The 27,470-nt window shown below is 66.3% G+C and overlaps 4 protein-coding genes and 1 non-coding gene across 8 annotated transcripts in view; 2 read left to right on the top strand and 3 right to left on the bottom strand.

Annotated features, from left to right (window-relative positions):
- SSPO (SCO-spondin) overlaps positions 1–19,843 on the bottom strand; it is a 36,535-nt gene extending 16,692 nt beyond the window's left edge. Inside the window, exons 1-57 of the mRNA NM_001006351.3 lie at positions 19,786–19,843; positions 19,377–19,508; positions 19,081–19,287; positions 18,911–18,993; positions 18,648–18,818; positions 18,377–18,576; positions 18,109–18,211; positions 17,776–17,934; positions 17,589–17,674; positions 17,319–17,441; positions 17,087–17,249; positions 15,973–16,213; positions 15,743–15,881; positions 15,550–15,676; positions 15,296–15,468; positions 15,002–15,223; positions 14,766–14,931; positions 13,566–13,818; positions 12,725–12,905; positions 12,000–12,094; positions 11,677–11,933; positions 11,474–11,608; positions 11,183–11,385; positions 10,946–11,073; positions 10,742–10,851; positions 10,400–10,549; positions 10,234–10,327; positions 9,750–10,150; positions 9,398–9,628; positions 9,135–9,320; positions 8,708–8,944; positions 8,412–8,534; positions 8,235–8,326; positions 7,825–8,062; positions 7,055–7,207; positions 6,841–6,975; positions 6,566–6,748; positions 6,345–6,495; positions 6,065–6,224; positions 5,903–5,957; positions 5,704–5,814; positions 5,346–5,564; positions 5,135–5,232; positions 4,668–4,809; positions 4,405–4,591; positions 4,247–4,316; positions 3,933–4,158; positions 3,583–3,711; positions 3,333–3,503; positions 2,300–2,464; positions 1,647–1,826; positions 1,381–1,503; positions 1,167–1,296; positions 943–1,068; positions 776–867; positions 486–659; positions 61–225 (exon numbers count right to left, since the gene is read on the bottom strand). Coding sequence (NP_001006351.3) covers positions 61–225; positions 486–659; positions 776–867; positions 943–1,068; positions 1,167–1,296; positions 1,381–1,503; positions 1,647–1,826; positions 2,300–2,464; positions 3,333–3,503; positions 3,583–3,711; positions 3,933–4,158; positions 4,247–4,316; positions 4,405–4,591; positions 4,668–4,809; positions 5,135–5,232; positions 5,346–5,564; positions 5,704–5,814; positions 5,903–5,957; positions 6,065–6,224; positions 6,345–6,495; positions 6,566–6,748; positions 6,841–6,975; positions 7,055–7,207; positions 7,825–8,062; positions 8,235–8,326; positions 8,412–8,534; positions 8,708–8,944; positions 9,135–9,320; positions 9,398–9,628; positions 9,750–10,150; positions 10,234–10,327; positions 10,400–10,549; positions 10,742–10,851; positions 10,946–11,073; positions 11,183–11,385; positions 11,474–11,608; positions 11,677–11,933; positions 12,000–12,094; positions 12,725–12,905; positions 13,566–13,818; positions 14,766–14,931; positions 15,002–15,223; positions 15,296–15,468; positions 15,550–15,676; positions 15,743–15,881; positions 15,973–16,213; positions 17,087–17,249; positions 17,319–17,441; positions 17,589–17,674; positions 17,776–17,934; positions 18,109–18,211; positions 18,377–18,576; positions 18,648–18,818; positions 18,911–18,993; positions 19,081–19,287; positions 19,377–19,474 — 8,920 coding nt within the window. The 5' untranslated portion in view covers positions 19,475–19,508; positions 19,786–19,843. The remainder of the gene's footprint in view (positions 1–60; positions 226–485; positions 660–775; positions 868–942; positions 1,069–1,166; positions 1,297–1,380; positions 1,504–1,646; positions 1,827–2,299; positions 2,465–3,332; positions 3,504–3,582; positions 3,712–3,932; positions 4,159–4,246; positions 4,317–4,404; positions 4,592–4,667; positions 4,810–5,134; positions 5,233–5,345; positions 5,565–5,703; positions 5,815–5,902; positions 5,958–6,064; positions 6,225–6,344; positions 6,496–6,565; positions 6,749–6,840; positions 6,976–7,054; positions 7,208–7,824; positions 8,063–8,234; positions 8,327–8,411; positions 8,535–8,707; positions 8,945–9,134; positions 9,321–9,397; positions 9,629–9,749; positions 10,151–10,233; positions 10,328–10,399; positions 10,550–10,741; positions 10,852–10,945; positions 11,074–11,182; positions 11,386–11,473; positions 11,609–11,676; positions 11,934–11,999; positions 12,095–12,724; positions 12,906–13,565; positions 13,819–14,765; positions 14,932–15,001; positions 15,224–15,295; positions 15,469–15,549; positions 15,677–15,742; positions 15,882–15,972; positions 16,214–17,086; positions 17,250–17,318; positions 17,442–17,588; positions 17,675–17,775; positions 17,935–18,108; positions 18,212–18,376; positions 18,577–18,647; positions 18,819–18,910; positions 18,994–19,080; positions 19,288–19,376; positions 19,509–19,785) is intronic.
- The window catches only part of GIMAP7L5 (GTPase IMAP family member 7-like 5), a 598,436-nt gene that overhangs the window by 529,481 nt on the left and 41,485 nt on the right, over positions 1–27,470 (bottom strand). The window lies entirely within an intron of this gene.
- On the bottom strand, positions 13,347–13,408 carry MIR10585 (microRNA mir-10585). Its single transcript, NR_161999.1, has one exon. It is a non-coding gene; the product is annotated as a microRNA mir-10585 (primary transcript).
- ZNF467 (zinc finger protein 467) lies at positions 21,048–23,914 on the top strand. Of its 2 annotated transcripts, XM_015281181.4 has the most exons (5): positions 21,048–21,301; positions 21,500–21,564; positions 21,707–21,805; positions 21,902–22,000; positions 22,129–23,914. In XM_015281181.4, the coding sequence occupies exons 2-5, from the start codon at positions 21,531–21,533 to the stop codon at positions 23,505–23,507; spliced, it is 1,611 nt and encodes a 536-aa protein (XP_015136667.1). In that variant the 5' UTR covers positions 21,048–21,301; positions 21,500–21,530; the 3' UTR covers positions 23,508–23,914. The 2 variants fall into 2 exon arrangements, with proteins under 2 accessions (XP_015136667.1, XP_025003158.1); XM_025147390.3 differs by having other exon boundaries at positions 21,707–22,000.
- LRRC61 (leucine rich repeat containing 61) lies at positions 24,602–27,365 on the top strand. Of its 3 annotated transcripts, none has more exons than XM_015281189.4 (2): positions 24,602–25,023; positions 26,256–27,365. In XM_015281189.4, exon 2 carries the CDS (start codon positions 26,299–26,301, stop codon positions 27,073–27,075), a length of 777 nt encoding a protein of 258 aa, XP_015136675.2. In that variant the 5' UTR covers positions 24,602–25,023; positions 26,256–26,298; the 3' UTR covers positions 27,076–27,365. The 3 variants fall into 3 exon arrangements, with proteins under 3 accessions (XP_015136675.2, XP_004939124.4, XP_004939123.3); XM_004939067.5 differs by lacking the exon at positions 24,602–25,023 and adding an exon at positions 25,641–25,666; XM_004939066.4 differs by lacking the exon at positions 24,602–25,023 and adding an exon at positions 25,641–25,783.

The following is a 27,470-nucleotide window of genomic DNA, read 5'->3' as shown; positions in this document are numbered from 1 at the left end:
GTGGGTGCAGGGCTGGTGTCAGTGCTGGTGCTGCAATCCCATGTCCCACATGGCACTCACCTCCGCAGGGCCGGGTGTTGCAGTTGCGGGTCTGGAGGTGGGGTCCCGTGCACTCGGCACCACCGAAAGCCGGGGGGGTGCAGGTTCGGCTGCGGGTCTGAACGCCGGCATCGCAGGGAGCAGAGCACTCAGACCAGGCTGACCAAGGCATCCAGACACCTGCCACTGTGGGGAGATGGGCTGGGACTCCACCTCGCCATGGGACCCTGCCTCACCATGGGCACCCACCGCTCCATGGGCACCCACTGCTCTATGGGGACCCACCTCTCCACGGAGACCCACCGCTCCATTGGGCACCCACTGCTCCATGGGCACCCACTCTGCCTTGAGGCACCCCCTCACCTCACACCCCACAAACCCCCATAACAGAGTCTCAGCGATGGGTTGTGCTCCCCCAGCCCCACAGCCCCCCAGGTAGCACCCACCTGGGCAGGGAGCTGTGTCACAGGGCTCCTCCTGCACCCCCAGCCCTGGGCAGGTCCCCATCCCCTCGCAGTGCCGGAAGCGGTGCCGCCGGCCGCGCCGGTCCACGTGGTGGAAGCAGCTCCGGGAACAGGGGGACCATGGGGTCCAGGAGCTCCAACCGCTGCTTGGCTCAGCTGGGACAGGTGGACACGGAGCTGGAGCAACCACTGCAGGCACCAGGCACCCCCAGGGCAGTGGGTGTGGAGGGGACAGCAGATGTCCTGTCCCCAGGGTGGTGGCATGCACGTACCGGTGGCACAGGGTGTGTGGCATTCACGCACTTCCCGGGTGTCCCCATCGCACGGCGCTCCACCATTGGCTGCTGCAGGGTTGGATGGGGACCTGTGGGGACAGCGCTGCATTGTCCCACATCCCCACCCAGCACCGTGTGGTCAGGTCCCCTCCCCAGACCCACACCTGAACCTCTCCTGCATGCCCACACCACAGCTGCGGTCACAGAGGGTCCACAGTGACCAGGCAGACCAGGCGCAGGCGATGGGACAGGCCGTGTCCTCACATGTCACCACCCCATCCCGGCACACGCTGGGGACAGAAGCTGGGTTCAGCCACGGGGACAGAGAGAAGTGTGTGGGGTGACCCCGGCTGCAGGCAGGGCACGGGGACACGGCGTCACCGCTCACCATTGGCTGCAGCCATCCCTCAGGAAGACTTGGCTGGGCAGCCAGCGCTGCTGGCCCTGGTGACAGTGGCACTGGCTGGCATTGACACAGGTGCCCTCCTGCAGGAAGAGCCCTGGCGGGCACCGGCAGCCTGCCCCGCGGCACGGCATCAGCGCCGGTGCACCCACACCAGCACCCACCCCCCACCCTGCGCTGTGCCCACCCCGTCACTCACCCTCCTGGCAGGGGCTCTGGCAGCTGCTGGTGGCACTCAGGTCCCCGCAGACTTGGGGACAGGGTGGCACCAGGCCCTGCACACAGTCCCCTTCCTGCACCAACACCATCCCAGGGCCACACTCTGTGGGAGAAGAGCTGGGCTGCTATGGGGACAGGATGCTCCCCCGTGTCACCCTGGCGCCACAAGTGTCCCCACAGCGCCGTGTCCCCATCCCATCACACCCCCCTCTCCATGTCCCCATCCCTATGTCCCCGTTGCCATACCTCGGGTGTCCCCACAGGGCTGCAGGTTGCAGGGCTGGCTCTGCAGGGCCTCCCCGGCACAGGGCTGGCCACCGTTCTTGGGTGGGGGGTCGGTGCAGCTCCGGGTGCGGCTCCGCATGCCCCCCCCGCACTCAGCATCACAGGAGGACCACACACCCCAGGCTGCCCAGGCGCCAGGCACTGGGGGGCAGTGAAACAGGGGCAGTGTGGGCACCCTCTGTCCCCTGCCCATGTGGCCCTGCCCCCTCTCAGCTGGGCCAAGCTGTTCTGGTGCAGGCTGGGGACTCCACACAATCCCCCCTCACGGCCTCCCATTCCGCTGTGCAGTTGCAGGGATGGCTGTGTCAATGGGGCTGCTGTGCAGAGATGTGCCACCCATCGCACTGTGCCACCATGCCCCACCACCGTGTCCTGTCACCGTAACCCATCACGGTGAGCTGTCACCAAACCCCATCATCCTGCCCCCTCATCGTGCCCCACCACTGAGCCCTCCCACCACTCACCACCACCATGCCCTGGCACTGTGCTGTCACTGCGCCCCACTACCACACCGTGCCACCATGCTCTGCTACCGTGCCATACCCTGCCGTGATGCCCACCCCCAGCCATCCCACCACAAAACCCAGCCATGGTGTGGGGCCCAGGGTCAGTACCTGGGCAGGCACGCAGGAAGCAGGCGCGGGTATCAAGGCGGGGGGTGTGGCAGGTGCCCCCAGGCAGGGCACCCCGCAGCAGGACCCGTTGGCGAGACGTCACCCCCAGCCCGCAGGAGTGGCTGCACTGGCTCCAGCCACCCCATGGGGACAGGATGCAGTCAGCTGGAAGGGATGGAGCAGGGTGAGGGCTGCCCTGGGGCCTTCCCATGCCCAGAGTTGTCCCCTTTGGAAAGGCCCACTGGGATGGAGTCTCTGCTCAGCCCCTCTTGGTGCCCCCCAGCCCTGGTGTCCCCAGCCCCAGTGGCACCAGCCCTGGCACTCCCAGCACCTGTCCCCTAGCTTTCTCACTGGGGCAGAGGGCTGGAGCTGGCCTGCACAGAATGCAGACGGCACACCATGAAGGGATGCCCTTTCCCCATCCCCATCCCCCTCCCTCTCCACATTCCTATCCCCATCCCTGTCCTTCATCCCTTCTGCATTCCTGTCTCTGTCCCCATCTCCATCCCACCTGCATTCCAATCCCCAACCCATCCCCATTCCATTCAATTCCCTTCACTGTTAACACCTTCATCCCCACCTATCCTATACCAATCCTATTCCCATCCCCTCTCCATCCCACTCCCATCACATTCCATTCCCATCCCCATCTCCATGCCCATTCCATCCACTCCTATCCTCATCCCATCCCCATTTCAATCTCTAACCTATCCCTGCCCCATCCCATTCTTATCTCCATCCCCATCCCATTCCATCGCATCCCATTCCATCTCCTCAACCTCATCTCCATCCCTTTGTCATCTCCATCTCCATCCCCATCCCCTCCCCATCTCCATCCGATCCCTACGCCCATCTCATCCCCATCCCATCTCTATCCCTATCCCCATCCCCACCTCGTTCTCATCCCATTCCCATTCCATCCCCATCCCCACCTCGTTCTCATCCCATTCTCATTCCATCCCCATCCCCATCTCATCTCCTCTCCATCCCATCCCCATCCCATCCCCATCCCTACCCCATCCCCCCTACACACCACAGCTGCTCTCATCGGAGCCATCAGCACAGTCACGGCTCAGGTCGCAGCGCTTCTCCAGGGCCAGGCACTCACCCGTGCCGCAGGAGAACTGCTTGGGGGAGCAGGTGGGTGGGGGACTGCTGGGCCAGGCCAGGGGTGACGGGGAGCTGCCGGAGGTGGGGAGGGCTCCTGTGGGAAAGGCCCTTGTGTTGAGCTGGGGCTCAGCAACCCCAGGCTCTGTGGGGGCAGGGAATCATGGGGGTCTCACCGCAGTGCGCCTCATCAGAGCCATCCAGGCAGTCCTGCTGCCCATCACAGACCATGGCTGCATCCACACAGCCCAGGGCATCACAGAGGAACTGGTCCGGGGGGCACAGGAGCCGGGGCAGGGGTGGCTCTGGTGGGGAGTGAGGGCTGTGGTGGGTGCTGGTGGGACAAATGGGACCCCTGGGCCATCACCACCCACCCCACAGTGCAGCCAGCCAGCAGCAAGCTGTACACTGTCCCCACATCACCCTCGGGACATTCATATCCCCACTCCTGTGGTGCCAGATGCTGGGGAGGTCGTACCCCCCCTCGGACCTCATGCAGGGCTGGTGCCAGCTCATGCCTCCTTACCAGCAGATGTTGGAGTGGGGACCCCAGTGGGGGGCATGGGCAGTGCAGGTGGTCCCGTCACAGGGTGTGACACCGTTACCGCTGCCATGCCAGGTGATGGGGGACCAGCAGAGGGTGGCCCCCTGGGGGTGATGGTGGCGGTGGGGACACCTGGCAGCCTGGTGGTGGATGGCACAGCAGGGCTGGTGGAGCCAACAGTGAGCCACGCGCTCGTCCCTTCTGGCACCTGCACACGGGGAGATGGGTGTCACCACTGCTGTTCTGTGTGCCACATGGCTCCTGCCCCCCACTTGTCCACAAGTCTCAGCGCTCACCGCTGCTGGGGGGGCCACAGGTGGCTCTGCGGTCAGCCCCAGGATGCCAGCACTGCCGGGGGTTGTGAGGCTGGAAGATGCAGAGCTGGGAGGTGAGGGGCTGTGCACCCCAAATGTGGAACCCCTAGGGCACTCCCGGCCCCCACCAGTGCCAGTACCTGGCAGGGTGGGTGGGCAGCGTGGTGCTGCTGGGGGGCTCACAGCCGGCCTCGTCGGCACCCCCAGGGCAGTCGGTGGCACCATCGCACCTCCGGGATGCCGTGACACAGCTGACCCCACACCAGAACTCCCCCGTGCCACAGGGTGCTGGTGTCACCGCCGTCGTCACCGCCAGGTCCAGGGGCACTTTGGGGAGAGGGAGAGGTGGGCAGGGAGAAGAGGTCCTGGGGGGGGGTAACCCCCTCAGCACAGCGCAGGGTACCTGTTGGGCAGCCCAGCAGCTCGGCCCGCAGGAAGATGGCGTTGTGGAAGCTCTGAGGGAGGATGCGGACGTAGCGCGCCTGCACCATGTGGCCCAGCGGCTGCACCACCGGTGTGGTGGCATCCCAGTTGCCCTGGAAGAGCTGTGGGAGGGCAGCGGTGAGTGTGAAGGGGTGCACTCCTGGGTGCACACCTGTGCACGTGCCCATGTGCACACCCATGCATACACCCCTGCACAAACTCATGCACAAACCCTTGCGCAAATCCATGCGCACAGCTGTGCACCAGCACACCCGCACCCAGCCACACGTGCAGGGAAGGGGACACGGGGTCATCACGTTACTGGCTGCAAAGGGACACTCGGTGCACTTCGGGACAGCCCTGTGCAGCCCCTCCCCACACACACACACATGCGGGTGCCCATGGCACAGGCAGCACCTTGGGCTCCGGCCAGCTGCTGTCAGAGACCTGTTGGTAGTTGTGCCAGCGGTTCCCATCAGTGCTGAACTGCAGCTGGAAGGCAGTGGTGAAGGCATCCCCAGCCCCGGCCCCCTGCACCACCACCCCTGTTGGGGGAGATGTGGAATTTGTTGGCATGCAGCTGCATGCTCTGGCACCAACACCGGCGTAGTGCCCACTGTGGTGGCAGTGCCAATGCCACGTGGCACGCAGCACCCACCGGTGAGGTTGGTGGTCTGCAGCAGGTCCAGCTGCAGGAAGGGTAGGTGGGAAGGCAGACCAGGGACGGTGTCAGCTGGGGGGGCCCAGCCCTGCAGCTCCAGCCCCGGGGAGACGTGGTGCAGACGAGCAGCACGGGCTGGGTGCTGCTGCTGCTCAGCTGAGGCAGTGAAGCTGCTATCGGGCAGGGAGGCGATGCCCAGGGGGCTGTAGCAGGGGTCTGTGGGCAGAGGGAGTGGGTTTGGAGGCATGGAGCTGGCTCTTTCCCCCTGCAGGGAGGGGGTGACCCCACAGGGTCCTGTCCCGAGGAGAGGGAGGAGGTGTGGGGACACAGCACACTGTGAGCAGAGCTCTCATACCGCCTGGGGAAGGCAGCGGGAACGTGGGCAGTGGGCTGTCAGAGGGCTCTCCTGGCATGATGCTGGGGGGCTCCACTGTCAGTGCCGTGGGGATGGCCGTCACATTGTCACCTGCAGCGTTGACAACCTCTGTGCAGCACCCAGGTGCCAGCGGGCACCCAGCAGGGCTGTGCCCCCCAGATCCCAACACTGGGCTCACCTATCTGTGCACAGAAGCAGCAGGAATCCCCCTTTCCCTCCACCAGCACCTGGCCCTGAGTGAAGAAATGTTCCTGTCGCCAGAGGTACCACGGGTACCACGATGGCACTGCCACATCCCACTTCACGCACGGAGAGCGCAGTGCAGCCCCTGGTACCTCACCTGTGGGCAGCCCACGGCGCTGCGGGCGCAGTATGGCGAGCAGCGCACCTCAGGGCCAGGCAGGCACTGGCAGACATGGCAGGGCCCCCAGCGCCAGCGGTCCCCCTGCGCACGGCTCCGGCCCTGGTGCTCACATTCCTGGCACGGCTCCGTCTGGCACCTGTGAGAGGAAACAACAGCAGGGACTCAGCACGCGGTGTGTGGCACGCAGAACATGGCCCATGGCACAGAGCACATGGCACACAGCACGTGGCCCATGGAACATGATGGGCAGCCTCACCTGCGCGCCTTGCGGTAGATGCCGCGGCACTGCCGGTTGGTGCCGTGCTTGCCGGGGTGGCTGGGGCTGCGGAAGGACCACTGGATGCTCTGCACGCCGCAGGGCCCCAGACATTCACCCCAGGGTGACCAGGCGGACCAGCTGCAGCTCACTGTGGGCACAAACGCGGTGAGAGCGGCCCCAGCACCGTGCCAGCGGGTGGGCACAAGGGCAGGACGCACCGGAGCAGGCAGGGTTGTGGCGGCAGCGCCGGGGCTGCCCGTCCAGGCAGGTGCAGAGGCGGCAGTTGAGCTTCATGCGCTGCCCTGGCCAATAACGCAGCCCATCCACCTCACAGCGACACTCCCGTGGGCGCACGCAGCCACGCTCACCATCCAGCACCAAACCCTCCGCACACCAGCACCCTGCGAGCACCACCGAGACCCCCGCCCAGGCGGGTTGTGGGCACACAGGGGGTGGGATGCATAGCAGGGATGATGACAGCGCACAGCCTCACCTGGGGTGCACTGCTCCTGGCGGCACGGTGCGCGGCTGGCGAGGTCGGCGCAGGATGCGGGGCACGGAGCGCAGGGCCGGGGCTGCAGCCCCCCAGGACAGGAGGCAGGGGGGCACCCGTCCTGCTGGCACGTGCCTGGGGCACAGATGAGGGGTCAGGGGTGTGTGAGCCCCCGGCCATGGGAGTGGAGGGTCTCAGGGTGGGGGTCACCCACCTATCTCCAGTGTGGCATGGGCTGTGGCGGGCAGTGCGGCACAGGGCCGGCCGCCGTCCCGGGGGGGTTGGCAGTGCCGTTGCCGTACCACCACCCCCTCACAGCCCTGTGTGCAGTTGGACCACATCGTCCACTCGCTCCAGGCACCGTCCACTGCAGGCAGAGGGAGAAGTGAGGGTGGAGGGCACCGTCCTGACCACATACCAGGGCCTGCCCCAGGGCACAACCAGCCCTGCCCTGATGAGAGGACCCCACTTCTCACATAAATCCCAGTTTTGGGAACTCCTCCTGCTAACCCCAGGTAGCCTTGGCCATGGGATTTCCCCTTGCACACTCCAAGCAGTCCACAGATCCCACTGGCAGCCCAAGTCATGCAACCCTCATCAGTTTCCCCCAGCAGCCCCAGCCACTGGAAGCCCCAAACTCCCCAGGTAGATCTGGTGGTGGGAGACCTTCTCCAGTTCCCAGGGCAGCCCCAGCCTTGGGAACCACCCCTAAATCCCAAAAACAGACCTGGTGGTGGGAATCCCCTTTGTGCACCCAGAAACTCTGGCCATGGGAATCCCCAAATCCACTAATTTCTCCAGTGATGGGAATATCCAACTCTCCCAGGAACTCCCAGCAACAGGAATCCCCAAGTCCACTGGGCACCCTCAGCCATAGAAATCCCTAAATCTCCCAGGAACTCAGCCCTGGGAACACCGGGACTCCTTGGACTGGGACTCCCCGAATCCCACATGCAGCCCCATCCAAGCCCCATGCCCACTCACCGGGGCAGGCAGTGCTGAAGCAGGGCCTTGCCTGCGTGGCCTCACCGTGGCACTGGTGCAGCACACCTGGGGTTCTCTGGCTGCACTCCCGTGCCCGCAGCTGCTGGCCAAGGCCACAGGAGTGGCTGCAGATCCCCCAGGGTGCCCAGGGGCCCCACTGCCCGCAGTCCCACTCATCTGAGGGCAGCCACCCTGAGGCCATGTCCCCGTCCCTGCAGTCGGGCAGCCCATTGCACACCTGTGGCATAGAACAATGCTGAGCCCCCTGCAGGCAGGGCGGTGGGGGAACACAGCAGGGATCCCGACATGGCACCGGAACAGGATAGTGGGTATTGCTGTGGACCCCATCCCATGGCATCACTGCATTCCCCATCCCATGGCATCACTGAATCCCCATCCCGTGCCCATACCTGCTTGAAGGTGATGCAGTCGCCATCCCTGCAGCTGTACTCAGCACAGGGACCCACAGTCTGGTTCCTCTCACCAGTGGGGATGTAGCCTTCTGCATCAGAGACAGGGGAGCCATGAGCACCCACAGGGGTCCCCCAGCCCCCCTGCTCCCTGTCACCCCCATGGTCCCCCCTCACCGCAGGCCAGCTCATCCTCGCCCTGGGGGCAGTCGAGTGCCCCGTCGCACACCCTGGTTGCATTCACACACACACGGTTGTTGCAGACAAAATGCCCTGGGCACGGTGGGATCTGGGTAGAACCTGCAGTGGGGACAGTGTCCCATCAGGTCTGACACTGTGAGAAGGATCCCTGGGATTGTGTGGGATACCACGTGGGGAGCACAGCCTTGCTAACTTCCCCTACGAGGGCCCTGCTCCCCAGAGAGCATCCCAGGGCTGGGGACAGGGACACGAGGGGACACGCAGTGCCTCACCACAGTTGTCATCACTTTCATCGGAGTGGTCGGGGCAGTGGGGGATGCCATCACAGAGGTGGTCATAGTGGATGCAGTGGGCACCCAGGGCGCAGGGGAAGTGTCCCAGCACACAGCTCCGGTTGCAGCCCAGCTCGTCGCTGTTGTCGGGGCAGTCGGCCTCGCTGTCGCACACCCAGCCCCGCGGCACGCACTGCCCACTCCGGCACGGGAACTCGTAGGGTCCACACACGGGTGCTGGGGGAGGTGTCACCATGGGGTGATGCAGAGAGCAGGAACCCCGTGCATAGTTCCCATGTGCCCCCCTCCTTCCCTGCAGAACCCCACCAGGGGTAGGGGGCAGCTCGGGCCTCTCCAGCAAAGAGCAAAGTGTTCCCACTGACGGCACCGGGGATGTGGGGAGCGCAGGGGACACCTGTGCCCTCACCTGCTGTGCCGTAAGCAGGCACTGTGGGCAGCTGGGTGGGTGCGGGGGGGGCCCAGGACACCATGCAGCGCACAGAGCTCTCATCCCATCCATCTCTGCAGTCCCAGATGCCATCACAGAGCTTCACCTGGCTGACACATGAACCATCGGGGCAGGGGAGCTGTCCTGGGGCACAAGTGATGCGGTCTGTGGGGAAGGGGACAGTGCCAGGGCTATGTCACCAGGCGCTCAGCCCTGTGCTCACCACAGCCACAGCCCCTCACCTGGGCAGAACGCCTCATCGGTGCCATCCCCACAGTCCTGTATCCCATCACAGAGGGCAGCCGGGGGCAGGCACTGTGCATCAGGGCACTGGAAGTGGCCGGCTGGGCAGACGCAGCCCCGCTCATCGCTGAAGTCCCCGCAGTCGTCGTGTCCATTGCAGCGGTGTGGGTATGGCACGCAGCGTCCCGCCGCACACTGGAACTCACCCACACTGCAGCTTGGACTGCAGCCTGCAGGGACAGCAGTCAGAGCCCAACGCGGGCACAGCCCCAGGGATGGGAAGGTGAAGAACTGTCCCCAAACCACCCTTGGTGCTCACTGCCCACAGCCAGTGCCACTGGGGCCACTTGCCTGCCTCATCTGAGTCATCAGCGAAGCCGCAGTCCAGCTCCCCATTGCAGACATGTGCCCGTGGGATGCAGCGGCCGCTGGCGCAGCGGAACTCCGGTGGGGCGCAGGGGGGGGGTGGGCAGCCGCGCTCATCCGAGCCATCCCCGCAGTCAGACAAACCATCACAGCGGGCACCCCAGGGCACGCACTGCCCGTCAGTGCAGCGGTGTTGGTGCGGGGCGCAGTGCAGGGCACAGACCTCATCCGAGCCGTCCCCGCAGTCGTCCTCGTTGTCGCAGAGCCATGCGCCCGGCACGCAGCGCCCGCCAGAGCGGCACGGGAACTCCGAGTCAGGGCAGTGGGGCTGTGCTGGGCAGGGCTCTGCCGTGGGCACGCATTGCCACAGCCCTGCGGTGCATGAGCTGCAGGGCGGCTGCAGTTAGGATGGGCTGCAGGTAGGGTGTGGGATGGGCAGGGGTGGGGAACGGGCACCGGCTGTGCTCACCAGTTCCTGCAGCCCTGCTGCACCACAGCGCTGTCTGGGAAGGCGATGCCCTGCCAGAAGCACGGGCACTCGGCGGGGTCGATACAGCTGCCCTCTGCCAGCGGGGAGGGATGGAGGAGTCAGAAAGGGTGGCAAGGGGAAGCCCTCCCTGCAGCCCTCTGCTCACCATGCAGCACCTTCCCCTCGGGGCAGAAGCAGCCCTCCAGGCAGGACATGGTGTCACAGTGCTCCGGCAGCTCCAGGCCTAAGTTCCGGCAGGTTTGGGGGCAGGGGGGGCCGCAGGCGCTATACTCCTGCCCCCCATCGCACTGCATGGCTGCAGAGGCACAGGGTGTTGAGGTCACATTGTGCCAGCCCTGGGGTGAGCCTGCACAGCCTGGATCCCAGCCCAGATCCCATCATGGACCCCACATCCAGGACCCCATCCTGGAACACACACGCCAGACCTCATCCCGGACCCCATCCCAGAACCCCCAGCACAACCCAGGCGCTGTGGATGAGAACTCACGGCACAGGTCCTGGCTCCTCCAGCGGATGTGGATGCCGCGCTGGCTGCACTCCTCAGCATAGGTGGCGATGGCTGTGCACAGACACTCGCAGTCCCCCCCGGAGTCACAGCTGCAGGCAGGGCACAGCGGGGTGATGTCCAGGACAGGGACAGGCGGGGGGCTCGGGGACCCCCACCCTGAGGTGGCCGCAGCCCAGCACGTACCCACAGGCATCGAAGATGCACCAGTCATAGAAGTGCTGGCACGGCACCTCGTCGTGGCAGGGCGCAAAGAGCCGCTGTGTCAGGATGCTGCAGCGCTTGCGGGCCCACGTTGCCCGGTGTGGGTTGTCCTGGTGGGGAGATGTCACCATCACCATTGGAAGCCCCCCTGCATTACCCCATGCTGTTGTCCCCACAGCAGCCAGCCCCGTGGGTCCCCCACTCAGTGCCCATCCGTACGGTGCAGGGGTGCTGCGCGGTCGCGCCGTCCACCTCAGGGCAGAGCAGGCTGACTCTCCAGGAGTTGCCGAAGAGCTCGGCCGTGGGTTCCAGCACACCTTGCTGGCTGGCCAGGTCGTTCTCCGCGTCACGATCGAAGTTCCCGCAGAGCCCCACCACGCGGCCCCGGTGCTGCGGCTGCAGCCGGATGTACACCCGCGTGCCTGCATGGCACCGGTGCCGGGTGAGCCGGGTGCTGTCTCCACGCAGGGTGCCACATCCCCACACAGCTGTCACATCCCCTGGTCTCACCTCCGTCCCACAGCACCGCCAGCCCCAGGCGGGACAGCAGCAGCAGGAAGATGCCGGCGCGCTGCAGCGTCAGCCCGTTCCCGCTGTACACTTTAGGGGGACGCACTGAGACCCCATTCACCGTCACATCCCTTCCTGCAGGCAGTGGGACCGTGAGCGCTCTCCCCTTTTGCCCCTGTCCCCCCATGTCCCCGTGCCCTCACCCCGCAGCATGTGCACCACGGTGTTGCCCAGCTCCACCACCACCGACTTGGTGCAGGTGACGCCACTGGTGCCACAGGGGACGTTCTCGGCGGTGACGGTGAAGAGCCCATTGGCCTCACGCACCAGCACATATTCGCAGTCCCCCAGGAAGGAGAAGGCCCTCCCGTCGAAGGTGATGTAGTGGGGGTCCCCCGTGGCCACACAGGTCCCCATGCAGTCCTCGCTGCTGCACTGCCAGCGCTGCTGGCGGCACACGCTGCAGGATGGGGCTGAGCACCGGGGCTGTGCCAGCACCGCCGTGCCCGTGCGTGCCGAGGCTCACCAGGTGTTGCAGTCCCTGACGATGGTGTCATTGGGCTGGTACAGCCGCCCGTTGTGCTGGCAGGGGCACTCCTCCGGGGGCACACAGCGCTCGTCCTGCACACATCAGACCCGTGTGAGCCCCAGGGTGATGCGTGGGGATGTCGGGGCACAGGCATCAGCAGATGGGCTGGGAATCTGCCCAGTTCCCAGCGCACCCAGGCCTTTCTGCAGCCCACTATCCCAGTGCCCAAGAACCCCTACAACCAGCTTCCAGTGCCCCACATCTGATACTCCACATCCCCTACGTCCCGCTCCCCAGGGCCCCACTTCCACCTGATCCAGCTCCCCAGAATCCCACGTCCCAGATGACCCCATCCCCTAAACCTAGCTCCCCAAGGCTCCACATACCCATCATACTTTAAGTCCCCTACACCCAGCTCCAAGTCCCATACTCTCCACAATCCAATACTCTACAGCCCCCTGACTCAGCTCACTGTAGCCCCACATTCAGCTCCCCAGTGCTTCCCAGCCCCTGGCCCAGTGTTCCAGCTCCTTAAGGCCCCTACACCCAGCTCCCCAGTACCCCAAGCCCCCTCCAGCCTCCTCCTTAAGGCTGAAGCCCCCAGACCCAGACCCTAGGGGCTGGAGCCCCCAGACCCAGCTCCCCAACACCCAGGTTCCCCCAACCCCTCCTCCCAACGTGTGCCCAGGCAAGGATGGAGCAGCAGAGCTGGGGGAACCCACCAGGAATACAGTGCCTGGGGGGCAGACACAGCCATCAGCGATCCCCGTGCACGTTCCATTGGGCTCAGCACTGTCACAGGTGCGCAAACAGGACCCAAAAACATAGACCAGGTCCCCAGGGCAGAAGGCAGCATCAGGGCAGGGGGCATCAGTGCAGCTCCATGTGCCCGCAGTGCACATACTGGGGGTGGATAAGGGGGGCTGCAGTGAGGGCTGGCACATCTGTACAGGGCATTGACTTTGAGGAGTGTGGAGTGGGTGGGATGAGTGGGATGCTTGGGATGGGATGGGATGAGATGGCATCGGACAGTCGGAATGGGTCACATGGGGTGGGATGGGTAGGATGGGAGGGACAAATAAGATGGGACAAATAGGATGGATGGGATCCTCCCAGCCAGCCCCATGCATCCCCAGCACTCCTAGGACCCCCTGAGATGCTGTCTCCAAGGAGGGGGGGCCTCCATCAGAACTCAGGTCCTCACACAGCTATGGGCTTGTCCTGATCCCCAGGAGGGCAGTTGGACCACAGAGCTCAGTTCCCACCACTGTCTTGGCCCCCAGTCCCACCAGAGGGATGGTGACAGTGTCTTCAGAGGCGGCACCGTCGCCATGTGGCACAGACATTCAATGAAACCCACCTATCCTGCGGTACCATCACAAACAGGCCATAGGGGGATTTCATCAGACGTCTCCTGCCACCACCCCGCACCTCCAGCAGCATCCTGGCCCACCTGGCCCCACAGCCACCTCCCGCAGCAGCCCATCACCCTCAGACCAGGAGGTCCGGCTGGGAAGACCCCAGCCTCACCAGCCCCCAGATGTAGAGCCCCATGGCACGCACCAGGCATTGCAGCCCTGCCGGATCTTGCTGCCTGCTGGGTAGAGCTGGCTGCCGTGCTGGCAGGGACAGACCCCTGGTGGGACGCACTGCCCACCATCATCCAGCACCAGCCCCTCGGGGCAGTTGCAGCCAGAGACGCAGATGTTGTCAAGGCTGGGGCAGGAGCTGGCCCCGTCCAGGCGCAGGTCGGCGCAGGTCCTGCCGCAGGGGCTGCTGCACTCCTGGTACACCTGGCCCCCTCTGCACTGAGTGCCTGCAGGGATGGACACGGTGCAGGAACCAGCAGCAGTCACCCTGCACAGCCCTGCACAGCCCTGCACCCCAGTGCCTGGCCCTATCCATCACATTCATCCTGTTCTGTCCCATGCCCCTCAGCCCATCCCTCCCATCCCATCCCATACGTCCTGTTCCATCCCCTCCTGCCCCACTCCTCCCATCACAGCCATTCCATCTCATCTCATCTCATCCCATCCATCTTGTCCCATCTATCCTGTCCCACCCGTCTTATTTAATCTATTCTGTTCCATCTTCACCTATCCCATCCTGTCTTACCCTATTCCATCCATACTGTCCATCTCATCTATCCCATCCCATCCCAACACAACCCATCCCATCCTATCCATCTCATCAATTCCATCCTGTCTCATCCTACCCCATCTTATCCCACCCCATTCATTCTGTCTTGTCCCATTCCATCCTTCAGCATCCTGGTCCATCTCACCCCACCTCATCTGTCACACCCTATCCCATTCATTCTGACACATCTTATCTTGTCCCATTCTGTTTCATCCATTCCACTCCCCTCCTTAGTCTCATCCCACGTCATCCTATTCTATCCATCCTGTGTCATCCCATCCCATTCTATCAAATCCCACATATATAGTGCTGCTTTATACCATCAGTCCCACGTGATCCTGTCCCACCCATCCCATTCCATTCCATCCGTCCTGCCCCATCTCATCAATTTTGTCCAGCACTATCCTGCCTCACTGCATTTCATCCCATCCCATCCCATCCCATTTCATTCCACCTACCCTGTTCCACCCATAAGAACCCACTCACCCCATCCTGTCCCACCCCATCCCATCCAGTCCCATCTATCCAGGCCATCTCATCCCATCTCATCCCATCCCATTCATCTTGTCCCAACCCATCCTTTCCCCACTCCACCCCACCCCATCCCATCCCCACGCCCCGCACCGCAGAAGCTCTCATTCCTCCAGCTCAGGGCTACTCCCTCCTGTGCGCACTCCCGGGCGTAGGCAGCCAGCGCAGGGCACAGGCAGTGCTTTCCAGCTGGGCAGGCACAGACATCATAGAGGCAGAGCTGGTGGAATGGCTCCCAGTCCACGAGGTGGTGGCAGGGCTGCGGACAGGAGGGGACGTGCAGAGCAGCGCACACCGCAGTGCTGGCACACCGTGGGGCTGCTCAGCACCTGGAAGGACGCGCCGTGCAGGATGGCACAGGCGGCAGCAGCGAGTTCCCTCCGCGGGGCGTAGGTGCTGCAGGGCTCGAAGGGGACCGGGCTGAGCACGGGGCAGTCGGTGGACACCCGGTATTTGTTGGCAAAGGCAGTGACACCGACTTCCACGTCGCCCGCTGGCGTGGCAAAGTCGTCCCGCTGGTCCCAGTTGTAGGTGCCGCAGAGCCCGCGCACCTGCGGCACAGGGATGGCGTTGTGGCACGGCACAGCAATGGTGAAGGGCATGGGGAACCAAGCGGGGCTCACCTTGTTGGCGAAGGCAGGCTGCAGGGTGATGTATGCTGCAGGGGTCTCCAGTCCCCACAGCAGGTGGGCCCCAAAGGTCTGGAGCAGCAGGAAGGAGGAGGAGGCTCGGCGTACAGTCAGCGCAGCACTGGCAAAGGGCAGCGGCACCACGCGCCCATCCACCACCACCTCTCCTGTGTGGGGTGCAGGAAAGGGTGTAAGGGGAGTGTGGACTCTGCTTGGTGCCCTCTGCCCTGACCCAACCTGGGGGTCACCTGTGCTGTGCAGCCGGGCTGAGGCTCCCGGCACTGTGATGGAGAGCGCCCGGAGACAGCTGAGGGGCTGGTGGCCACCGCATGCCTCCTGCTCCGCCGTGATCCGCAGCGTCCCCTCCACAAAGTCCTGTGGGCAGGGAGCACTCTGATCCCCAGGTACCCCACCACAGCCCCCAGCCCAGCACCCCCATACCTGCACCAGGGTGTACTCGCAAGCACCAGGGAAGGAGAAGCGTCGGCGGTCGAAGGTGATGTAGTGCAGATCCCCCAGCACTGCGCACTCCGCCGCACACCGGTCCTGGGTGCAGAGCCAGCGCCCCCCCCGGCACGTGCTGTGGGGACAGGGACAGCGCAGGGGGTGCTCAGCCCCAGCACGGGGGTCTCTCCTGCCGCAGGGCTCTCCCCATTCCCCCCGGCGCTCACCACTGGTTGCAGCGCTGGCGGATGCTCTGTCCTGGGGCATATATGTGGCCACGGTGCAGGCAGGGGCAGGCGCTCTGTGGGATGCAGGCCCCCCTGTCCAGGAGGAGCCCCGGGGTGCACTCACAGCCGCTGGCGCAGTTGTCCCGGCAGTGCCCCTCCTCGGCAGTGCCTGCAGCCATGCAGCTGGCGGGACAGGAGGACACGCAGTCCGAGTAGCGCTGCCCGTGGCCGCACTGCCGCTCTGTGGGGTGCCAGGGCTCAGCTCTGCTGTGCCACAGCGCGGCACACAGAATGCCACCGCAGCTGGCCCGCCGCGTCCCACCACGATGCACTGCATCCATCCCACCACATCCCCACGTGGTCCATCTCATCCCACCACCTCCGTACTACTGTGTCCCAAGTCCATCCCATCACATCCCACTGTGTCCAACTTAGGCTGTCCCAAATCTTTCTGACTATATCCCACCACGGCCCATTGCATTCATCCTACCACATCCCACTGTGTTCCATTGCATCCCACCACATCCATCCCACTACGTCCCAAATCCAGCCAGCCACATCCCACCATGTCCACCCCACCACACCCCACCACCTCCATCTCACCATGTCCCAAATCCAATCCACCACATCCCACTGGGCCCATCCTAAACATCTCCCCCACTCTACCCCACTATATCCCACCACATCCAATCAATGGCATTCCACCCTATCATATCCCAAATCTGTGCCATCACATCCCACCACATCCATCTCCCCATGACCCAAATCCATCCTGCCACTTCGAGTCAACTGCATCCCACCGCCCCCATCCCACCACATCCCCCCATGTCCCACCACAATCCACTGGAGTGCACACAAGTGCCATTGGCGAGCCAGTGGGTGCACATGAGCTATAGGGTGCATGCAAAAGCGATTAGGGTGTATGTAAAAGCCATTGGGGCACACACAAGAGCTGCTGGGGCACCCACAAGAGCTGTTGGAATGCACTCAAGAGCTCTTAGGTGTGCACACACCCCAAAGGGGTGCACATATGACCCATTGGGGGTCCCACACATGAGCCATTGAGTATGGGGCCCCAGTGGGGTGGGAGGCAGCCCAGCCCCGCAGCCCGTACCGCAGAGGCCCGGCCGGCGCCACTCAATGTAGGCTCTCCGCTGGGCACAGTCCCTCACGTACGTGGCCAATGTGTCACAGACAGCAGGGGGTGGTGAGGGCCCCGTGCCCCCCTCCCTGCAGTGCAGCTCCAGGCAGGCCTCGTAAAAGCCATGGGGGTCGACCTGGTGTGGGATGGACCGTCAGGGCATGAGGGTCCACGCACCCCAACCCCACAGAGCTGCAGGACTCACTGCTTCGTGGCACTGGCGGAAGGGGTCGGTGAGCAGCATCCCACACATGGCCTCGGCTGCCCGCTGTGCTGTGCTGCCCATGGCACAGCCAGGACTGGGCTCCACTGCATCACTGCAGGAGAGCTGCGCCAGGATGGGATCAGATCAGAGACACCCCACTGCTGTAGGGCTGTGCTGGGAGCAGGGTGGGGACACAGCCCCAAGGGAGCCCCACAGGGTGCTGGGATGGTCCCCATCTCGGCCCCGTCCATGCTCTGCCTGACCCAATACCTCAGGGTTGGCATCTGGGATCCTCCAGGAGTTCCCAAAGCTGGCAGCCAACGGGGCAACGTCCCCTTCAACCCGCAGGAAGTCATCTGTGGGCAAAGTGGGGTTGGGGACATGGCATGTACCCTCAGCGCAGCCACGCTGTGTCCCCCATCACCCAACAGTGATGCTGTGACACACGGGGTGTTACCAGTCGGGTCGTCATTGTAGGGGCCGCAGAGCCCCTTCGTGCTGCCCCGCAGCTCCGCGCTGACCGTCACATAGACCGTCCCGCGCCCGTCCAACTTGAGGTGCACTCCCAGCCCGCTCTCCACAGCCACAAAGTCCCCAAGCCAGGTGACACTGATCCCTGCAGGGACACCACCAGGGCACTCAGCAGGGCACAGAGATGGGGAGGGGAACGGTGGGGGCTGAGGCTGGCGCTGTCTCCTTGTGCCACCCCGTGCGGCGAACCACCGGGTCCCCAGCAGCAGTGGCAGTGGGGATGGGGGCACACAGCCTCCCCGCAGCCCTCAGCCCTCACCGCCATGCAGGTGCTGCCGCCCCTCTGGCACTGCCACGCCATTCACAGAGATGTTGTGTCCCCGTGCCACTACTGTGTCCAGCCCGAAAGTCATGTGCAGCACCTGTGGGACAGCGGCCGTGAGCGGGGACTGGGTGAGGGGACAGCAGTGGGGACCTCAGCGGCTCTGTGACACGCTGTGGGGACAGCCCCTCTGCCCCAGAGCAACGACCCAGGGGGTAACCCAGCCACCCCAACACCTCCTCATCCCCTCGGGGGTGGTGGGTACCGGCGGGCTGCCTGGGGTGATGCTGACAGCCCAGGTGCTGTCAGTGGAGGCGGCCAGGCTGTAGGCACACTCGCCCTGGAAGCCAAAGTGCCGCCCATCGAAGCTGCGGTACCGGGATCCGGCCCATACGGTGCAGCTGGCAGTGGGACCGCGGTGCCGGGCGGCAGGACCCCGCGGTGCTGTGGGCAGGGGTACATCGCCTGCAGTGGGGGGGTGAGTGCTGCTCAGTGGGCACCCAGTGACACCCCACACCCCAGTGCTCTGCACCCACCGGTGAGGGGCTGCCGGCTGCAGGCGAAGCAGAGCGCAGAGGAGCCGTTCCTCCAGCTGTGCCCCCAGGGCTGGCGGCAGCACTCGGCCATGCTCACGGTGGAGAGGTTGTGGGCACCCAGTGCGTCCTGGCACTGCCAGCTGGCATGGCATTGTCCCAGCGAGCCCTCCACTGTGGCACAGGGATGCAGCTCAGTACTGTGGTGCTCCCCAGCCCCACACTGCATCACCACGGTGCCCCCCAGTGCATCCCCCAGCCCCTACCTTCTGTGCAGTGCGGCCCACTCCAGCCGGCACAACAGGCACGCACCGTGCGGTTCCGCACCACCAGCTGCGTCTCCGGGGGTCTGCAGAGCGGGCACGGCCCCGGCATCGGGCAGAGGGCATAGGGATGCACGTGCCCCCCACCCACCGATGTCACCCCCTGCACTCACCTGTAGATGTAACACATGGCAGCCCCGGGATGGGTGCTGGTTGGGGGCACGCCGCGCTCCCCCCCGTACACCTGGCGCATGCGGTTGAGGTCGATGCGCCATCCCGCCAGGCTGTACTGGTACATGCTGGGGCACGGCACCACGTCCTCACGCCGGGGCATCACCACCTCCTCCTCTGTTACCTGCTCTGTCCGCTCACACCACCTCCTGCAGTGGCACCCACCACCCAACCAGCGTCACCGGGACCCTCGGTGCACCCATCCTGGTGTGGGGACCGGCAGGGCTGCAGCACTCACCCTCTGGCAGCCTCAGTCACCACCCAGAGCAGCACCGTGGCCACGATGCCCATACCCACGGGGGTCCCATCCCACCGCCGCCGCACCATCCTCACCATCGCTCACCGCTTCCCAACCTCCAGAGAAGAAGATCTGGAGGCAGTGTTAATGGAGAATCCGCAGCGTCAGGGACAGCCCCACTGTCAGCCCCAGCCCTGCATCTCCATATCATGCAGGGACCCTTCCTGGGGCCCCTGCAGCTCCAGGTGTCCCCAGTTCAGGGCACCCACCAGGGTGGGCACCACAGGGATGGGGACGTGGTCCCAGTGCCCATAGCTTTGCCCATGGGACAGCCCCTGCCCGGTGGGCCCGTGTCAGGGCTGGAACTCAGGGGGTACAGTGCCCAATGTCCCCCCTCCCAGCCCCTCACCTGGGGGCAGCCAGACCCACAGCGCTCTGTCCTCTGTCCCCAGACCTCTCCAAGCCCCAAGGCCACCCTGAGGAGTGGCTTTTTATGGGGTGGTTCCGTCCGACTTGGGCCAGCTGTGGGACTGCTGATTGGTCCCAGCTGCTTGCCAGCAGGACCCCCCCCGCAGCCCCTGGGAAGCTGAGTGCCGTTTCCAGGGCACGATGCTCCGGATTGGTGCCCCTGCTGTGTCCCTCTCATCCCAGACAGGATGCTCCTGATCCCCACGTCCTGGTCCCGCTCATCCCCACCAGGAATGTGCGGGGGGACCCTGCCCAGAGCGGGGGGGAATCAGCCCTCAGACCCACAGAAAGCAGCCCCACAAGTTGGGGTCACCTGGGGCAGCCCTGGCCCCGCTCCCTGCTCCCGGCAGCCCCGTGGACCCCCATGTCCCTACACACACAGCCCCGTCCCAGGGGTACCCACCCCCAGCTCCGTGCTGCCTGCTCCCTGCCCCACATCAGCCCCATCCCTGTCTGTGAAGCCCACAGCTGTGTTCTCGTGTCCCTACAGCTGCACTCCCCTCCATGTCTGTCTGTCCAGAGCTCCCAGGCTGCTGTGCCCCTCTCTCTCAGCCCATGTCCCCATCCACACGCTGTGTCCCTGTTCCCAGCTCTGCATGCTGTGCCCAGTTTGGGCTGCCTCGCTCCCCGGAGGCACAGCAGAGCACGGCTCAGCACGGCACAACACGGCACAGCACAGCTTGGCTTGGCAGAACGCACGGCAGCGCGGTACGGCTCGGCACAGCGCAGGACGACTTGGTTCGGCACGGCTGGGCACGGCATGGGGCAGCACAGCCTGGCATGGCACGGGGATAGCACAGCACGGCTCGGCAGGGCTGAGCATGGCATGGCACAGGGCAGCTCTGCTCAGTTTGGCACAACTTGGCACGGCACAGCTTGGCTCGGCACGGCTCAGCGCAGTACAGCACGGCATGGCAAGGCTCAGCTCAGCACAGCACAGCACGGCTCCGCACAGCACAGCACAGCACGGCTCAGCACAGCACAGCACAGCTCGGCACGGCTCAGCACAGCACAGCACGGCTCAGCACAGCACAGCACAACTCGGCACGGCTCAGCACAGCACAGCACGGCTCAGCACAGCACAGCACAGCTCGGCACGGCTGAGCACGGCGCGGCTCGGCTCGGCTCTGCTCGGGGCGGAGCGCTCAGCCCATCCCACCCCATCCCGCCCCGCACGGCGCTGCGCGGCGGCCGCCGGGAGCTGTAGTGCCGCTGCCGCTTCCCGCTGCGGGGCCGCGCCAGGGCCGGGCGGCGGCGGCGGCGGCGGCGGCGGAGCCCCGCGGGCGCTGCGCGGGGTCCGGAGCGGTCCCGGCGGCGGCGGTCGGTCCCGGCGGGGCGGGGAGGGCGGCGGAGCGCCGCGGGCGGCGGGGAGAGGGGAGCGGGGCCGGGCCCCACGGCGGCGGCGGCGGCGGCGGCGGTAGGAGCGGCGGAGGGACGAGATCCGCCCCGGGACGGCGGTGAGAGACGGATGGGGGGTGGCGGCGGGGCTGGGGACAATGGGGAGAGCCGGGAGGGTGGGGAGGGGGAGGCCGGGGGCTGCGGGGGGGGCCGTGCGGGACGTGGGGTGGCGGGAGGCAGCGGGGGGGTGGGGGGGGTGGTCCGGGCTCCAGGCCGGGGGGTCCCGAGCTGCGTGTTTGCCGTCGCCCCCCGTGCAGCCCCCGCCGCTGTGAAGCCGACGGCAGCGCCATGAGGGAGAACTTCGACGCCCTGCTGGCCCTGGGTAAGGCTGTGCTGCCCGCCGCGGGCTGTGCTCCCGTGCCCCGCGCCCGGCGGCTCAGCGGCGTGGCGGCACCAACCGCGGTGCCGTCGCGGTGCGGGTCCCGCCGGTTTCCCGTGGCTCAGCGCCGCCCCGTCCCGTGCAGGCGTTCCCATCGCCAAACCGGAGCCGGTGCCGCAGGCGGAGGAGTCGTGTGCCGGGGCGCAGCTGGAGGACGGCGAGGCGCCGGGCTGCGCCGGCTCGGGTGGGTGCCGGGCCGTGGGCGAGCGGCCGTCCCGCGCCGGGGTCTGCGCGGGGCCGGGGCGGCGCACGGCACTCGGCCTTACCGCGTATCCCCCAGCGAGGCTGCTGGTGCCCAAGGAGGAGGTGCTGCCGGAGGGCGATGCCGATGGCGGCGGCGCCACGGGTGCCGCGCAGGGGCCGGAGCTCGGCTGCTCAGGTGAGGGGACGTGTTGGCGCACGGCACACCGTGGCTGCCGAGCTGGTGGCGGTGCCGGGCGCTTGGCACCCGTGGCGGTGCCGCCTTTCCTTGGCGGGGGACACAGCAGCGGCGCTCTGTGCCCGCAGAGGACTGGCTGGTACGGAAGGTGAAGGTGGAGGACGAGGATGAGGAGTGGGCGGCCGGGCTGGGCGCTGAGGCCCTGCTGGCGGGGCAGCCCCCGGGCAGCGCCTGCAAGCCGGAGCCGACGGAGGAGCCGGAGCTGCCGGGGGAGCCGGGGGAGCTGGGCTACGGCACGCTGCCCGCCTTCGCGTGGCCGCTGCTGGGCGAGGGCCCGGCCGGCGCCTGCCAACACTGCTGCTGCGCGGCGCAGTGCGGGCAGTGCGTCCCCCCGGCCCCGGCCCCGCCGCGGCCCTTCGCCTGCGCGCAGTGCGGGAAGGGCTTCGGCAAGAAGGCGCACCTGACGCGGCACCTGCGGGTGCACACCGGCGAGCGGCCGTACCCCTGCGCACAGTGCGGCCGCCGCTTCCGGCAGAAGATCCACCTGCGCTCGCACCAGAAGACGCACACGGGCGAGCGGCCGTTCCCCTGCTCCGAGTGCGGGCGGCGCTTCCGCAAGAAGACGCACCTGGTGCGGCACCTGCGCACCCACACGGGCGAGCGGCCCTTCGCCTGCGCGCTCTGCGGCCGCGGCTTCGCCCACAAGCAGCACCTGCTGCGGCACCAACGCCTGCACGCCGAGCCGCCCGCCGACGCCGAGCCGCCCGCCGACGAGAAGCCCTTCCCCTGCCCCGAGTGCGGGAAGAGCTTCAGCTGGAAGAAGAACCTGACGTCGCACCGCCGGCTGCACCTGGAGGGGCGGCCCTTCGCCTGCGCCGAGTGCGGCCGCGGCTTCAGCGACAAGCGGCACCTGACGGCGCACCTGCGCGGGCACATGGGGCTGAAGCCGTACGCCTGCCCGCACTGCGACAAGACCTTCAGCCACAAGCCCAACCTGGCCACGCACCAGCGCACGCACACGGGCGAGCGGCCCTTCGCCTGCCCCGACTGCGGCCGCGGCTTCGCCCACAACCAGCACCTGCTGCGGCACCTGCGCGTGCACACGGGCGAGCGGCCCTTCGCCTGCCCGCAGTGCGGGCGCTGCTTCAGCTCCCGGCCCAACCTGATCGCCCACACCAAGGCGCACGCCGGCGCGCGCCCCTTCACCTGCGAGCAGTGCGGCCGCGGCTTCAGCCGCAAGTCCCACCTGGCGCGGCACCAGGCGGTGCACACCGGCACGCGGCCCTACGGCTGCTCCCAGTGCGCCAAGCGCTTCAGCTCCAAGACCAACCTGGTGCGGCACCAGGCCGTGCACACCGGCCACCGGCCCTACATCTGCACCCAGTGCGGCAAGAGCTTCAGCCGCAAAACCCACCTGCTGCGCCACGAGCGCACCCACAGCACCGCGCCCGCGCCGCGGCAGGGCTGGGTGGCACCGGCGCCGGCCCCCGCCACGCTGTGCCCCTGAGCGCCGTCGGTGCCGCGCTCGGCATCCTGCACCGGCACCGCGGGTGGGCGAAGGATGCGGCGGCTCCGGCGTGGGATGGGGCTGTTGGTGCTGCCCCCCGCTGTGGACCCCAGCAGCTGTGTTGCATCGTGGCATGGCGGGGACGGAGCCGATGTGCCCCTGTGGCACAGTGGAAGGTGGCAGCTCCCACCGGGCACTGCGATGCTCTCGGCCACCTTTTCCATGCGTGCTGGGTCTGGGCCCGGTGCCCCTCTGCAGGGTGCAGCTCGGTGGCTCCGGCACCCTGACTGCGGCACTGCTGGTGGCTCCTGTGGGCTCACACTCTGCTCCCACCCTGCTCAGGCGCGGCCGGCTCCACTGCGGCAGGAAGAAGTCCTAAATGCCAATAAAATGCCCTTTGCCAAGTTTTCCTTGGGGACGTCATGCCAGAGGGACAGCTGCATGGGGAGGGGGTGGCACAGGGGACAGGGGCCGAGCAGGATTGGTGCTGTGGGGCAACTGGGATGCAGTGTCCCCAGGGCAGACCCTGGGGGCTGCGTGGGGTCCCAAAGGCCCCCCGGCTGCTGGTGGTGCCGCGGTGGCTGTGTGCCCGAGGGCTGTATTCCCCATGTTGTGTGGTGTGCTGAGCTGAATCCACGCTTGTTTGCTTGTGGAACCGCGAGCGGGAGCTGTGCAGGAGCACACGTAGAAACGGGCTTTTATTGGCACGGGGCAGAGCAGGACGCAGCCCCCGGGTGCAGGATGAGGCCCCACTCCATGTGTCACTGCCTGCAGAGCCCCCGGTGTGGCCATGGCTGGGGGCCCAGCTCTGCAGCCCCTAGACTCCGGTTTATCTCCTCTGCAGGGCTGTGGGGCTCCCGGCTGCGTTTCCTGTTATTGCAGTGCGATGCCGGGCGCGATGCCGGGGGGCCGGTGACCACGGAAGGGAGGGGGCCGGGGCTGTGCCCGCTGCCGCCCTTCCCTTGGCAGCCGGGCACCTTCCGGCCCCAGGATGGGTGCAGCCCCCGGGGGGAAGGAAGGTGCAGAGGGGCCACAGTGTGGGGCTGCTGGTAATGGGGTACAGGACCGGTGTCTTGGGGGCAGAGGGGAGGGGGGGGGCTGGCCCTGGTGTTCCCAGGAATCTGCACTGAGCTGGGGCCAGGGGATGTCCTGCAGATCTGCTCTGCTCCTGGGGCTCTGCAACACGCCCACTGAGCTTGGGAAGCAGGGGCACCACTGGGGAAGCCAGGTAGAATGAGCTGTGAGCATGGCGACGTGACTAAGGACACCGGTGATGGCAAAGCTGTGGGCACAGCTGTGCTATGGTGATGTGACCGGGGACACCAGTGGTGGGCATGGCTGTGGCACGGGGATGTGACCGAGGACACCGGGAACAGTGAGACTGTGTGCACAGCTATGGGACAGGAACGTTTCCAGGGCCGCTCATCACAAGAAGGCTACATGCATGGCTGTGGCATGGGGATGAGACCAAGGGCATCGCCTCTGGTGATCCTGGGGACTGGGGACACCAGTCAAGGTGAGTCTGTGTGCACAGCTGTGACATGGAGACATGACCAGGGGCTCCGATCGTGGTGAGGCCGTGGGCACAGTTGTAGTGCACGGACATCAGCTCCAGCTGCTGCAGGGCTGTGGTCCCCCGGGTGCGCAGTGCCATGGGAGCAGCCCCGGTACCACGGCAGCACTGCTGCATGCTCACAGCTGCGGCCCTGCGGCTGTTCCTGGGAGCAGTGCCTGACTGCCCCACATCTGTGCCCAGCCAATGAGAGCCGTGGGAGCTGGGGGACACCAACCACCTTCTGTCCTACCCTTCTGTCTGCCTGTCTGTCTGCTACTCCTTTCCTTCCTCTGTTCCATCCATCCACACATCCCTTCATTCCTGTTCCATCCATCCATCCATCCATCCTACCCAACTCTCTACCCATCTCTCCATCCATCTATCCATTTCATCGAACCCTCCCTCCATCTGTCCCTCCCATCCCTCCATCCCTGTCCCATCCCTCCGTCCATCCATCCATCCATCCACCCACCCATCCGTCCCCCCCCGTCCGTCTGTCCCCCCGCCCCACCGCTCGCGCAGTGCCGTTTCCGTTCGCTCCGCCCGGTGGTCGCCATGACAACGGGAGGCGGAGCCGAGGGGCCGCCGGGAGCCGCCGTTCGGGGTAGGAGCACGGGGGTGGGGAATCTGTGCGGGCACACGGGGGTCCCACCAGCCCTGAGCGACTCGAGCACCTCCCCGGGTCATCTGTCCCTGATTGTTAACCCCTGAGCATCCATCTGTGAGCGTCCCTCCCTGAGCATCCGACCCCAGGCGTCCATCCCACAGTGTCCATCCCAGAGTGTCCCTCCCTGAGCATCCCCCCTAGCATGCCTCCCCAAGCGTCCACCCCATTGTGTCTATCCCTGAGCACATCCATCTGAGCGTCCCTCTCTGAGCATCCATCCCAGAGTGTCCATCCCTGAGCATCCCTCCCCAGGCGTCCATCCCTGAGCGTCCCTCCCTGAGCATCCCTCCCCAAGTGTCCATCCCAGAGTGTCCATCCCTGAGCATCCCCCTCAGCATCCCTCCCCAAGCGTCCACCCCATTGTGTCCATCCCTGAGCATCCATCTGAGCGTCCCTCTCTGAGCATCCATCCCAGAGTGTCCATCCCTGAGCATCCCTCCCCAGGCGTCCATCCCTGAGCGTCCCTCCCTGAGCGTCCCTCCCCAGGTGTCCCACCCTGAGCGTCCCTCCCCCGGTGTCCCCGCAGAGCTGTGCCGTTGCGCTGCTGGTGCGGATCCCCACAACCCGACATGGAGACACAGACGGAGAAGGGTGAGGACGGTGAGGGCACGCGCATCACGGCGCAGCTGCTGAAGGCCAGCACCGGGGAGTTTGCTCTGGAGTCCATCCTGCTGCTGAAGCTGCGCGGCCGCGGCATCGCCGACCTGGGCTGCCTGGGCGACTGCACCAACCTGGAGTGGCTCGACCTCTCCGGCAACGCCATCTCGCAGCTGGGCCCGCTGGCCGGCCTCAAAGCGTTGGCCGTCCTCAACCTCTCGCGCAACCGCATCTCCAGCCTGGAGCCGCTGAGCTCCTGCGAGAGCCTGCAGAGCCTCAACCTGGCGGGCAACCAGGTGAGCAGCCTGCAGCAGCTGCGCTGCCTGGCCGGCCTGCGGCGTTTGGAGAGCCTGCGGCTGCGCGACGCGCTGGGCCAGCTCAGCAACCCCGTGTGTGCCACCGCCGCCTACCGCGCCGCGCTGCCCGAGCTGCTGCCCGGCCTGCGGGACATCGACGGCGAGCGCGTGTCGGGGCGCGGCAGCGAGCTCTTCCAGCTGTGCCAGGACCTCGACAGCTCGCTGGGACACGGCCCCGGCCCCGCAGCGCCGCGCGCCGCTCAGCCCTGGGTGCAGGCGGGCTTCTGGGAGCCGCCGCCGCTGCGCCGCAGCTCCATCGTGGAGGAGGCGTACCGGCAGTTCGGCGAGGCGCTGCGGGAGTGCCGCGAGTTGGGCCGGCGTGCCGACGACACCATTGCGCAGGCTGAGCGGGCGCTGAGCGGGCGCGCCGACCCCGGATCCTACGTCTTCTGATCAACCCAAAGCCACCGAGGCGGCTGTTCTGCTCCGCCCCGCTCCGCTCCGGCCCCATCCCCGTGTGTGCACGGCGGACCCCTGGGGGTTCCCGGCTCGGGGGCTCCGTGGGGACCTGGGATGTGGCAATGGACTCCTGCCCTCGCACCAACACTCGCAGGTTTTGGAACTGACCCAAGCAACCGTGCTGCAAAGAGGGCTGCGGACCTGAGGGTGGCGTGTGGGGACCGAGGGGGGTCACAGGGTCCTGCTGCCGGAGAGCAGCTGTGCAGTAAATGTGCCATCCCTGAGGTCTTTGATGCTTTGTGCTGAGCCCCTGCACATCCCCATCCCTCCTCCTGAGCCCACCAGTGTGCCCACAGAGTGGAGCGTGGCTCGGGCTGGGGGTGGCACAG

This window comes from Gallus gallus, chromosome 2 (assembly GCF_016699485.2).
Source record: "Gallus gallus isolate bGalGal1 chromosome 2, bGalGal1.mat.broiler.GRCg7b, whole genome shotgun sequence".
Classification (NCBI taxonomy): domain Eukaryota; kingdom Metazoa; phylum Chordata; class Aves; order Galliformes; family Phasianidae; genus Gallus; species Gallus gallus.
The sequence above is the reverse complement of the archived record's forward strand: the minus strand, read 5'-3'. Positions and strand labels throughout refer to the sequence as shown.